This window comes from Folsomia candida, unplaced genomic scaffold (assembly GCF_002217175.1).
Source record: "Folsomia candida strain VU population unplaced genomic scaffold, ASM221717v1 Fcan01_Sc023, whole genome shotgun sequence".
Taxonomy (NCBI): Eukaryota; Metazoa; Arthropoda; class Collembola; order Entomobryomorpha; family Isotomidae; genus Folsomia; species Folsomia candida.
The window spans coordinates 1,783,421-1,796,414 of record NW_019091215.1 but is presented as its reverse complement, the minus strand read 5'-3'; the positions used below and the strand labels follow the sequence as shown (position 1 = coordinate 1,796,414).

Below are 12,994 nucleotides of genomic sequence, written 5' to 3'. Positions count from 1 at the left end.
TGATTTTCCTGTGAAACTTTTTTGTGAATTTTCGTCATCTGGTCTGTAAATTGGATTATCCTCCCGGATGCTATCAGGTCTGTAAATTGGTTCTAAACCACCCTGAATATATTCCCCCATTCTTAAAATTTCCAAATCTCCAGTCCAAAATTTAGATTTCATAATTCGAGCAAATATGCTAAATTCAAAATTCCGTTATTTGTTTTAAACACGTCAAAAAATATATGCAAAATTGTCCTTCAAAATTGTAAAAAAATCGTAAAAGAAATGTAAAAAATTCCTTTTAATTTCTGAAAAATTTTCATCAAAATTCGTTCAAAATTTGCAAAACTTCTGCAAAATATATGCAAAAAACTCATTTTTATTCATTTCGTCTGGAAAATTGTCCCAATTTATCAAATTTTGCTGCAAAAATGTAATCTGATTCACCTTGTCTCAAAATTCTGCTGAACTTTTATGCTCGATCTGCGTTGTCACCACTTTCCCAGGCTCAGAATGAAATATAACGCTGAGATTAATGTTTGTAATGAGCAACGTCTACATATTATTTGCGTGTTCAAGTATGGAAATCCACATTGTACATAGTTCCCCTTTTTTAACGAGTCACGGTTATGGGTCACCCACACAAAACCCTGCGTCTTCGAGTTGTCCGGTTATGGGTCACCCCGACAAAACCCTCACAAGTCTGCGTATTTATGTATCTCCGATGTCCCGATGGACCACATACCACGACCACAAAAATGTATTTTTCTTTGTTTATCGTTTTGTCCCAATCTGCAAGTTTTATATGAGTCAACCACCACCACCACGCCTGAGATGACACAATTCTACCACCGATTGCGAGCCATACCATCTTCTCAAGTTCCAGCCCTGCAAATTTACTGCGTCATTCGATATGTGTATTAAATTGTTCAATGTTATTCATGCAAAAATCTTTGTTCATGTTTATTTTTCGGAGTCATTTCGTATTTCATTTTCCATTTTTCCGTGAATCCTAAATATGTATGTATGTATGTCCAACAAAAATTCAAATTTCTCACTAAAATTGCCAAAAAAATTGCTGAAATTTTTAGTTTGCAGACCTACACACTCTTTCAGACTATTTTTCAGGAGAAAAATTTTTTCGTGAGAGGGTAGTGTTAGGTATATGTATGCCTACGTAGATATGCATATGTAATTAGTTATGAATCTGTACATCACCCCATCTTTGACTCTCCACTAATAAATACTCTCCTCTGTCTCCTCTCACTGTGTACCACTTATTTATGTATAATCATATATACATAACAGCTTGGTCATGTTCCTTATCCAGGAGAGACATGGGGACACTCTTTCCTGCATAGAATTATGTCTGGGGAGAGATTGATAAAGCCAAAATATGCTACAAATGAACTGTAAAAAGGAAATAGAAGTTAGTCTACTTAAAATTATTACAAAATTTTAAAAATCCGCTCAAAATCTGTTTTAGGTACGAATTCATGTTGCACTCTTGGGAGTTACAGCCGGAACAGAGACCACGTGCAAATTATCTCAACACCCTTATGAACGGATTTGAAACAGCAAAGAATAATTAGTAGAATTTTATCAAATATCTCGACTATAAAAACCTAGCCTATAATGTGGACAAAATTATATTTTTTTCAAAATTCAAATTTGATTTCAATGGTTAAATCTGGTAAAAGGCGATTCGATCTAAACGTTGGAACTCAGATAACAATTCCGGCGTCTGGTTGGTGTCGATTATCATTAGCTTTTATCATTAGCTTAAATTGCGCATTAACTCGATTCCCAATTATCCTTATCCTGCAAACAATATTGTTTTGTAGTTGTTATGGGGAAAGATGTTATGGTACGTTTTTTAAAATTAGAACTATTTTTTAGTGATTAAAACTCAACACATGAAAAATTCAAATTAATACTGCTCGGTCAATTTTTAAAGGATTTCAAAAATTTAAACGGTTCTGGAAACTGTGAAGTTCCAAATTTCCAGAACCGTTTGAATTTTTGAAATCCTTCAAAAATCGACCGGGCAGTAGTAATTTGAATTTTTCATGCGTTGAGTTTTAATAACTAAACAAATAGCTCTAATTTTAAAAAACGTACCATAATGGTTTTGGGGAGATTTTATGAAATCAATTTGGGGATTACTTTGCGCATGATCACGAAGGTTATTATTTGTCAAAGGATTCTCGATGTCTGAAGTGCCCTAAGTTAATATACATAATTAGACAAATATCGGATTGTCTGGTTGCAAGTATTTTATTACGATGTGTGCACAATTTTTACTTTATTCGGGTTATAGATATATATTATCAAACAGTAAGTTGTGAATTTTGTTTCTTAATGTAATTACCCTGAATTTAATTCCATGATTAATGGCATTAATGGAATTTATTAATAAAGGGGTATTGCATTAAATTAATGCAATACCCCTTTATTAATAAATTCCATTAATAACTTACACATAATTAATAAAAGTTGATTAAATTTATTGATATATTTTGTATAGATTTCTTTAACATTATTCTTAATGATGAAAATACCAGGCACAACAAAAATCACGAAGGATGTTTCAATAATTTTTTTGACCACGCGAAGTATATTAATTTTTAGCATTAACTCGGTTAAACAATTCCCTACCGATGAATAAATTAATTGATCCCTCTAAACTGCAATTATTGTATTAAGCTCCAGGTATTTGTGATGACTAAATCCGTTCAATAAACCTTTAAGCATGCTGTTTCATCATAGATAACGGATTTATAATGGATTTTGAGCTTAAGCAATCTACATACATTTTTGATAATTCCGTCCCGTAGGCCTCCACATACAAATATTCTTTGAAATGCTCAAACCTACGTCAATGTCTGTATCATGGTTAAAAAGAAGCACAGAGCACAAAGTTTTATTCACTCATAAACCAAACTCCCTACTACGTTCATCTTGTTCAAACCTAACAACTATCATGCAGTGGATCGTATCCATTGTATTCTTTGCTGGTTGCATTTCCCTTGGCCAAGGTAAGTAAAAGATTTGACCAAAAAATATCTTAGTTTTGTCAAACTATTCACAAACCAATTCTTGCATGGATTTCGTGTTACCAATGCCTAAATTTGAGAGGTGTAACACCCGACAAACTTCCAATCGGCATAGCGTACGGCGCAGGATGAGAAGCTGACAGCCTAAGCAACGATTTCAGGGCGCCTTGTCCCTCAGAAATTGGCGTTCCGGATGCAGATGCTTGTATGTCGTTGGAAATGAAGGTTAATGGCTCGATTTCAATGATCATTCGGGAATGCGTCATCCTCAACGACGTGGGTGGTGCGGGATGTTATGCGGCTAAACAAGAAGTTTGAAACGTCATTTGGCAAATCATTAAAATTTTTGAACCATTCCTGTTCAACAATCCTTTCCTGCCCCGAGATCCTCCTGTGAATGAACCAATGAACCTCTGTGTATGTACTGGGGGAAATTGTAATGGGAATTGTGGATGCGGAAATTCTGGGGGGAAAGCGGTCATTGAGATACCGCTACATTCACAAATATGTCTTGAATATTTTTTATGGGAGATGTTAAAATTTGTTCACGTTATGGAACAATTTGAATATTTGAAATAAATAAATAATCATTTATTCAAGAAGTTGTGCCAATTTATTAGTATTGTGGTAAATGGGAATTGATTAAGGGGTTTGGCATATAATTCATTATCTTATCAATGGTAAACCTGACATTCTTTAAAATTGTACACGATATGAAACCACGGTGGGCAAGGAATAATTGACGCTTATGAAAGGAGTCTAGACAAGAAATATTTATTTAGGAAGCATAATTCATAATGGTTAATACCCTTGGTTGAGGGTATGTTTTGCATCTGCAAATGTGTTATATCTGGAATCTGCGAGGGTTTTATGCATCCTGTATATACGTGTGACGCATAAATTTATCAAACAATTATCTGCACAAAATTGAACATTTAATGGTATCCTTTACTGGTATTTTTCTTCCACGGTTTTTGATTCCAGTTCAGTGCTATTGTGTGTGTATCCAATTTTAAATGGGAAATTGGTTTGGCATACATACATTACACGACCTCATTTGATTTTTGTTGGCTTAATAAATATTTTGGTCAACCGGCAGCTAATCGTAAAGTTAAATATTTCTGATGTGACTAACTCTGTTTAGAATATATATTTGACTTGGTTCCACCCTTTTTAATTGTGTTATTTTTCAAAGTTGTAATACAAATACATAGATAGATAGATAGATAGATAGATAGATAGATAGATATATTTATGTCAAGATTGATATGGCGTCGGCCTTTACAATCACGGTTTGTAATATACTTATATTGAATGAGGTATTTGAGTCTTAGCCTAGAGTAACTCTACTTAATTCTACTTAATTCTAATTATCCTACTTAACCTAAATTATATTATTGTAACTTGTTTGATGATCTTATGGTCGCACTTCCGCTCCAGCGGAAGTGCGACCAGTGAAAGAGAGAAAGTGAAAGAGAGAAAGTTTACAAAATATTAAAATGAAAAAAAGTTTCTTCTACTAGCAGTTTCTTCTACTAGCGAGGTGCTTCCGCACCCTAGCGTGCGGATGGGAGACCAGTGAAATAAAAGCTCCACCAGGAGAAAAAGTTTTCTCTCCGAGCAGCTGCTGCTACAAGGAGCTTGCTCATTAACTAATGTAAGCCATGCACGTTATTCACTACTACTAATATCAACTTAAATGCAACGTGCAATTTGCAAAGAAAATATTCACATTTGAGAGGAGATTATTTTAAAAATAAATACTTGCAAAAGTGTGTGTGTGTGTGTGTGTGTTTGTGTGATGAAGGGTCATACAGGATGGAGATTGATATCAATAAATTGTAACAACAGCACCAAAGATAGGATGATAAATGAAGGTTTTATTTTCTGGTAAGTGTGTAGGTTACATGAAATATATGTACATATGAAAATACGCATGTTTCATTGCAAAATATTTGCAAAATTAAGCTTGGTATGCTTAGTTCATTAATTATTTTAGATTTTAGTTATGATTTTCATTATTATTTTTTCTTTCTTTTCAAGTTACATATTCCGTCTTACTGCAACATTGTGTCTTACAGCGGAAAGTGAAAGTAACTCGACCAAGAGAGAAAAGTTTCTTCCACTAGTAGCTCCAACAAGGAGCTCGCCCACCAACTAATGCAAGCATGTTCTTCAGGTACAGTTCAATATAGGAGACATTTTATGTAACAAATATTAACATTTTTGATTACATTTATTTCAGTTATTAGATTAAATATTTGGATTAAGTTTGTGCGTGTGTTTTATTTATTGAATCAAGGGTCGTGCAGGAAGGATGGTGAAATTTTAACATTAGCTGCGAAGATATTTAAGTTTAAGTAAATTTTACTTAGTTTATATTGAATATAGTAAAAATTGCTCGTTTTTATTTTCCAGAGGAGCCATATCCTTTGGCTCCACGCCGAGAAGCAACAGGTGCTGTGGTGGTAATAATTTCATCAAACGTAGACTTCTTCAACGGTCCATTATGGAGTTTTATAATCAAGAACTGAGCATCAATATCATTTCCCCTGCTTTAAGTAACGCTCCGAATTGACAGTACAAATCATAACCAGCAGATTGAGGGTGCAACTTTGTTGGAAATTTACTTTCAAAGGTCTTCCTAATAAAGTGGACCGTTCTATAGTCGTCTAGAAGGTTAATATTTATACATTTTTTATTTAAACTTCAATTGTTAGTCAAACTATTATAATTATCGACTTATTTTTATATATTTGAAATATGTAGGAAATCAACTACTACATTCAATCCATATAATGAGGAGATACCATCAAAACGGGATACCAAAAATTGTAAGGTAAAAGAAAGCTTTCTTTGGCTTGGAAAATCGAAGTCATAGCTACGTTACATGATTTAACAAATTTTAATTTTCTTTGGAGTGTTATAGGCAAGAAGTGAAAAAACTGTGTATGTCCCATTATATAATCGTTATTTGAAATAATTATAAGATCTTCCGAATTTTTATAGACGCCCTGATTAGAATCTACTTCCTCTGACCAACCAACTTGTTCAGCTTAAGAGAGGTAAAGAAAAAATAGATTTCAGTTTAATTTTGAAAGGATTTATGGGATCCAGGTAGTATAATCAGGGTCTGTGTCAATCTTTGTTTGCAGGGTATTGCAAGCTGCAACCAACGATTGAAAATATTTAAACGACAGGTTTGCCCCTGTGGTTTGATTCTTTCTGATGCAGACATAAGCCTGCCCATTTTTTCTCCAAGTTTGGAGTTTTAGCCAAAACCCCTGACCTAGCTGGCCCTCCCAATGGACAATATTTTGTCCACTAGGATCGTCACTCCTTTCCCCTTCGGGAGCAAAATTAAGCGAAATAGGACCTTTGTAAGATGATGAAGGCACATATGCTTCTCCGGAGCTGATGATGATGAGCTTGCAGGAGGAATCGTAGTACGAGCAACAGGAACAAGCGCCGTTGAAGGAGCAGGAACAGCAGAAGGCGGAACACTCTTGACTCGACCTCTCTTCTCCGCTGGGGACTTTTCTGCAATTAATAGAAATAAAAATTTAAAGCTTATGATTACAACAAATTTCCCTATTAACATTTTAAAATAATTATTGACATCTTACCCTTTTCAGCCATCTTCCTCTTGTTAGCGGCGGCAGCAGCCCTGACTGTCTTCTCTTCAGGACCAGTGTAGAACAAGCTTAACGGGTTTCGACGATCGGCATCTAGCTCCTTCTTGGAAGCAGCGTCAACCTTCTTCGCATCAGCTGCATTCTCCCTTGCTTCCCGTCGTCGTTTCTGCTCCGTATATAAATCAACTTTTTTCAGTTTAACAACTGGCTCCAGTTTCTTTGATTTGGTTGCAGGTTCTTTGCGCTTTGACTTAGGCACTGCATACAAATCATCCACGAGGTTCAGCCCTGATAGTAGAAACAATTTACAATTAAATTAAAAATGAAAAATAAGTATATGACCTAATAAATCAAATAAAATATCTTACGTTGTTGCGAATGTTCATTTGCAGGAACAAAATCAGGATCCTCCTCTGGCTCAGACGGAGAATCCTCGTCCTCTTCGTCTTCATCCTCCTCCTCATCAGTGAAAGGTCCGCTTGGTTCCTCCTCATCATCGTCTACGACGAATCCAGCGTCAAAGACTTCAGGTTGTCGATGGTGAGAAAGAAGAAAAGCTCGTGCGTTGTCAGACTCTCGACTTCCTGGCTTAGCCTCCTCTAAGATTTTTCGTGCTCTTGCCACTGCGTTTATCCCTGCTAAAATTTACGTAAATATTGGAATTTATTTAAGATTTCAGGTTTATATTTTATCAACATTTGAAAATTTTCCTAAAGCTTGTTTAGTTTCTTAAAATTATTTTATTTGTGTTTTAGGAAAACTTACCCTGAGACATTTTGGAATTTTTAAAGTTTTTATTTCTTCTTTGGAAATCCTTTGCACGTAATGTTGAAACATTGACTACCTTGCTCATTATTTTGCCAATTGTTTTTATAGTCTTAGTAATTTACAAAAAAAAATTCCAAAATAAGTACATACCGTAAAAATGTAATAACTCCCTAGGGGTTACTAATTCAATTATTTACAAAATACGGTTAATAGTGGTAAGTGGTAATTAATATTTTTTACAGTATTGGAGTTGAAGTGATGGTATGTTTTATTATATGTAAACACATTCCTGGTATTAAGATAATGACGTCACGCCGAGATATAAAAAAAGATGTTGTTATACATATTTTCTCACAAGCATTTTTTAGAATACACACTTCTTGACTTTGATTTTGGAAATTTTGGTAAGTTATTTCTTATTTATTTATTATTTTTAAATTTCCAAGTTTAAATTTATACAATTAATTCTCAAAATTTGTTTTTTTTTCTCCGTGCTTAGTGTATGAGTACTTCATTCGGAGCAACCTAATAATAGTTGAGAGATTTACATCACAAAGAAAATGGTGAGATCACTTAGACAAGAATGTGTATAAACTGTTGATAGTTACTGAGATTGTTGTTTTATTTTGGCAGGCTCCTCGTATTAAGACGACAACATTCCAATGCTTGAAATGTTTTAGGAGATTCTTAAATCGTCAGCATTTTGCGTCACATTTACTAAGGCACCGAGATGAAAACAAGAGAAAATTGTGTCAATATTGTACCATGTCATTCAGGTCGTCTAAATTGTTAGAAGTACATATGAATACTTATCATAGATGTGAATATTGTGACTTCTCAGCCAACATTTTTGATCTTATAGAGCACAATGAAGCTCATAAAAGAGGAGTTATAAAATCCATGAAATTTGATCAAAGAGGAAGAGGGCTACGACTGAATGCTTTCCCTTTCTCTGAAATTGAAGCCTTTCAAGGCTTTATGAAAACTTACAGATTTAGAAATACACATGAGGATAATAATATTATTTCTGTTAGAGATTTTTTTAATAGATTAAAGTTTAAAATTAATCAGATTCTATTTCACAATGTTTCAATTTATAATAGCATTAAGTTTCAAATAACGCTTTTGTGTAAATTTAAACGTATTCATCCAAGCGTGGATGAAGAAGAGGTAGAATTCATGGAAACAACAGAACAATATTTTAATTCTTCTCTTAAAATTATCCTCAGTCCCCTCTACATTAATAGAATCTTTTGTGACATGGTTAATGAAATCGATAATAATGTGGAAATCTTCGAACGAAATGGCAGTGGTTGGATATTAGATGAAGTGAAAGGCTGTGATATACGAACAGCTCAGTTTGAAATATTAAAGGGTGGATGTTCGTTAAAGTTTCCAACATCGTTGAAAGATATCATAGCATTCGAAAAGCGGCACAAACATATTAAAATTGGTATTAATGTGTTTGGTATTGATCAAGAAGAGCAGCTTAACGTTATACGCCTAACAGCTCATGCAAATAGCAGAACGCATAAAATCGTAAACATTCTATACATTCAGGATGCTTTTAAGCAACATGGGCATTACATGTCTATCCTGAATTTTTCTCGCCTAATCAACAGACAGGGAAACAGGGAAACATCATCGAAAATTTGTTTGCTACAATTGTTTGAATACTTTCGGAGATGAAAAGCGTCTTGATTCACATCAGCAGTTGTGTTTTGAGTTTAAAACTCAAAAGGTTTCTGTTCCTTCAGTCGTTGATGGAAAAATTCCATTCTGCTCTTTTGAGAGTAAAAAACTTAGTAATAAACTAAAGTGTAACTTTGTAATGTATGGAGATTTTGAAGCAATGCTCACAGACGATAATACCAGTACGACCTCAATAGATAAACACAAAATTTCAGGATATAATCTTGCAGTAATTGGCCCAAATAAGAAACTGGTTCATATATCGAAATATCGTGGTCCAAATAGCATTGACAAATTTATAGATGAAGTGAATCTACAAGCTAGCTTTTGCATACAAAGGAACAAAATCCATATCGCTATGAAACAACTTTCTCTAGAGGAAGAATATGATTTTTCTATGGCAGATTCCTGCCACATTTGTGAGCATGATTTTGATCACCAATCTATAAAAGTTCCAGATCATGATCACAATACTGGATTATTTAGAGGAGCTGCTCATAGAGAATGTAATGCTTCGTATATTCAAAAAGTCAAAATCCCTGTACTTATGCATAATTTTAGAAATTATGACTCTCACCTGCTGTTAAGTTCAGCAACGAAATTTGGTTCTGGGAATACGTTCGTTATCCCTCAACTCAGAAAAATTTATAGGCATTATTTGTGATAAGTTCATGTTCATAGATTCTTTCATGCATCTGCCCAAATCTTTAGATACTCTTGTAACAAACCTTCATGCAAAACCCGAAGGCTTTGATGACAAGTTTGGTATAATGATACAACATTTTTCAAAAGAACGGGCTGTAAAACTCTCAAGGAAAGGTGTCTATCCATATTCTTATTTCAGTTCTTGGGATAAATTTAAGGAAACCAAATTTCCCGATATTTCAGAGTTTTATAACACCCTCACTTGTGAAGGGATTTCACAAGAGGATTATGATTTTGGTAAGTCAGTGTTTGAAACCGAATGCACTGACCTGGGTTCGTACCACGACATATATTTAACAACAGATGTACTTCTGTTGGCATGCGTTTTTGAAAGCTACAGGGATATGGCAATTTCTAACTTTAAGCTTGACCCTTGTCACTATTTTAGTCTCCCAGGCTTCAGCTGGGATGCTGCTCTTCTGAGTACAAAAGTTAAGCTAGAACTTGTTACTGATCAAGACATGTACAATACTATAGAGTCTGGCATTAGAGGAGGAGTATCTATGATATCTCATAGATATTCTGAAGCTTACAACAAGTATATGGAAGATTATGAAGAAGGAGTCAAGGAAGACTCTTTTCTTCTTTATATTGATAAAAACAACTTGTACGGTGAGGCGCTTCAGGAGCCTTTGCCTGTTTCTGATTTTCAATGGGAAAGTCAAGAGTTCATTGATAATTTAAGTATAGATGATATTTTGGCATGGGGTGATGAGGATGAAATCGGTAGAATTTTGGTTGTCAATTTAGAATATCCCTGTGAGCTCCACCTGTTGAGCGAGCACAACGAATATTCACTAGCTCCGGAGAAAATTACAATTTCCATGAATCAACTCTCGCAGCATCAGCGGGAGCTTTTAACTTCCTATAACATTAAATATTCAGAAAAGCAGAAAAAATTAGTTCCTCATTTAGGATCTAGAAAAATGTATCCAGTGCATTATAGAAATCTCAAATATTATTTGGAGAAGGGAATGGTATTAACAAAGATTCATAAGATAATTAAATTTGTTCAAAGGCCCTGGCTTAAAGATTTTGTAAACCTTTGTTGTGATTTACGACGAAAAGCTACAAACAAATCTGAGCAAGACTTTTTCAAGCTAATAGTTAACGCAATTTTTGGACGTAGCATGATGCATGTTAGGAATCAGCAAAATGTATATATAGTTAATAGTATTGAAACAGCAAAATATTATTCCAGGCTTTCGAACTTCAGAAAATGTGAGATTCTTTCTCCAAACTTGGTACTTGTTTTCATGAGTAAACCTAGTATTGTATTGGATAAGCCAATATATACAGCGTTTTCGGTTTTAGATCTCAGCAAGTTGTTCATTATGACAAGATCAAAAAATGGTATGGAATTAAAGCCAGGTTCCTTTTTACAGATACGGACAGCTTAGCCTATCAAATTAAAACCGCTGATCTTTATGCTGATTTAAGACTGGTGAAAAATGATTTTGACTTTAGTGATTTTGACCACACTCATCCACTTTATTCTACAGAAAATAAAAAAGTGATTGGTAAAATGAAGGACGAGAGTAACGGAAAAATCATGTATAGTTTTGTGGGTGTTTCTCCAAAAATGTATTCCTTTGCAGGCAAGAATATATATAAGATTGCTATGAAAGGAGTCAAACAATCTTTAGTACGAAAACATGTAACTCATAAAGCTTTTATGGAGACTTTGTTTGAGCAAACAAAATATATGTGCAGAATGAATTTGATTCGTTCAAAGAATCATAAACTAACAACTGCAAATTATACAAAAGTAGCTTTGCATAGTTTTGATTCGAAACGTTTTATTTTACCCGATGGAATTAGTACACTTGCTCACAATCATTCTTTGATTCCTACGTACAACAAGTAAAATATTTAAAATTAACAAGTACCAATTATTTATTTAGTGAATTACTGTACAGTTTAAACATAACAATAAAATGATTACAATTACAAATATATAAATAATAAATAAAATATGTACAGTTTAAGGTTTGAAAACTTTTGTTATTCCCTTAATTTGGCATCTACAAATAGGACATAGGTCTTGGGTAGTAGAGCATGGAAAGCAGGAGCAAATGTGACAACATGGAACATGTAATTAGCTTCTTCGAGTTTACACACCGAACACAGAAATGTTTCCATCAGGCTATGAAGGAGTGTAAGAGTAGCATTTTCTTGATTTTCACCATTCTCATCCTTTGACGAATTTATTTGTTTGCATAGACTCTGTAATAAAAAAATAATAAAACAATAAAATAATTATTTTGATAAAACTGAAAATATATAAAAGCATTACAAAATTACATTATATTTTTGGTAAGTATAACTTTGGTCTAAATCCTTCGATAAAATAGTCTGCAATTTAGGTTTGTGCAAAGAGAGGAATGGACAGTCACTTGAATGAATAGAGTGTTCAATCCAGGGATCATCACTTGGCAGCCAATTATGGATTATTATTCCACAATAATAACAAGAAAGCCGATCTCCATATCCAGTAGAGTAAAATCCTGCTTCACTAAAATTTTTGGGATTTTGCTTACATTTTCCGGTCCAGTTTTTGAATGTTGCTACACGATCACTATTTAGACACATATCTTTGTTATCAATATCGTATGGTTTATAGACCAGAGTTGGAAAAGTTTCATCTTGGAGAACCATGTTTAGTATTTAAAATAAATACGGAAAACCTTATCTGATTAGAACTGAATCGCATGAGCTCTGACACTACAATGAACATATCACTAATATGTCGTACTACTTTAGCATAGTGTATTAAATTATTAAAACAATTTTTTTTACACAAACCAGACCTCAAAGTTAAGAAGGAATTTTTTTGTTGTTGTTGTTGTTCAAAAACGAATACCTCAGTCAAAAGCCATTCTATCATGTGGGAAACCATATGAAGTCTTCTGTCTTGATGTAACGTCCTTAGTGTTGCGAGGTCTTTGGGGAATTCCCGTTGGAGTACGATATGGGTCAAAGGTTTTATTCAGAGCATCATTTTGGTTTAACGGTTCCCATGCACTGAAGCTCGACAGCTTATGAGCACTGAGCGTAGCTGTTTGTTTTAGAGGAATAGAATCTAAGGTACCCATAAGATCATTTCTCACTACAGTTGAAAATAGAGCGGCAGGGACATTTAACATTTTACACACT

General features: G+C 34.1%; 2 protein-coding genes and 1 long non-coding RNA gene across 42 annotated transcripts in view; 1 reads left to right on the top strand and 2 right to left on the bottom strand.

The window, feature by feature from the left end:
* The window catches only part of LOC110858869, a 123,615-nt gene extending 112,040 nt beyond the window's left edge, over positions 1-11,575 (top strand). For 10 of the 40 annotated variants that reach the window (XM_035859139.1, XM_035859138.1, XM_035859131.1 and 7 more), the window contains 9 exons: positions 5,620-5,717; positions 5,808-5,877; positions 5,960-6,103; positions 6,194-6,846; positions 6,908-6,953; positions 7,066-7,352; positions 7,429-7,845; positions 7,941-8,004; positions 8,075-11,575. In XM_035859139.1, coding sequence (XP_035715032.1) covers positions 9,805-11,238 — 1,434 coding nt within the window. In that variant the 5' untranslated portion in view covers positions 5,620-5,717; positions 5,808-5,877; positions 5,960-6,103; ... (4 more) ...; positions 7,941-8,004; positions 8,075-9,804 and the 3' untranslated portion in view covers positions 11,239-11,575. Of the gene's footprint in view, positions 1-4,468; positions 5,218-5,340; positions 5,718-5,807; positions 5,878-5,959; positions 6,104-6,193; positions 6,847-6,907; positions 6,968-7,065; positions 7,353-7,428; positions 7,846-7,940; positions 8,005-8,074 lie in introns of those variants that run through there. The other 30 variants (XM_035859143.1, XM_035859142.1, XM_035859144.1 and 27 more) reach the window with 30 other exon arrangements.
* On the bottom strand, positions 24-491 carry LOC118438615. The gene is made up of 2 exons (XR_004836946.1): positions 430-491; positions 24-102 (listed from the first exon to the last, which is right to left on the bottom strand). It is a non-coding gene; the product is annotated as an uncharacterized LOC118438615 (long non-coding RNA).
* On the bottom strand, positions 11,570-12,510 carry LOC118438613 (baculoviral IAP repeat-containing protein 5-like). Its single transcript, XM_035859153.1, has 2 exons — positions 12,143-12,510; positions 11,570-12,064 (listed from the first exon to the last, which is right to left on the bottom strand). The coding sequence occupies exons 1-2, from the start codon at positions 12,494-12,496 to the stop codon at positions 11,843-11,845; spliced, it is 576 nt and encodes a 191-aa protein (XP_035715046.1). The 5' UTR covers positions 12,497-12,510; the 3' UTR covers positions 11,570-11,842.
* Positions 12,511-12,994: the final 484 nt, after the last annotated feature.

Coding starts and splice junctions, on each gene's coding strand:
- LOC118438613 (XM_035859153.1), bottom strand. CDS start 12,496: ATGGTTCTCCAAGATGAAACTTTTCCAACTCTGGTCTATAAACCATAC. Junction 12,065..12,142: donor ATACTTACCAAAAATATAAT/GTAATTTTGTAA, acceptor TTTTTATTACAG/AGTCTATGCAAACAAATAAA.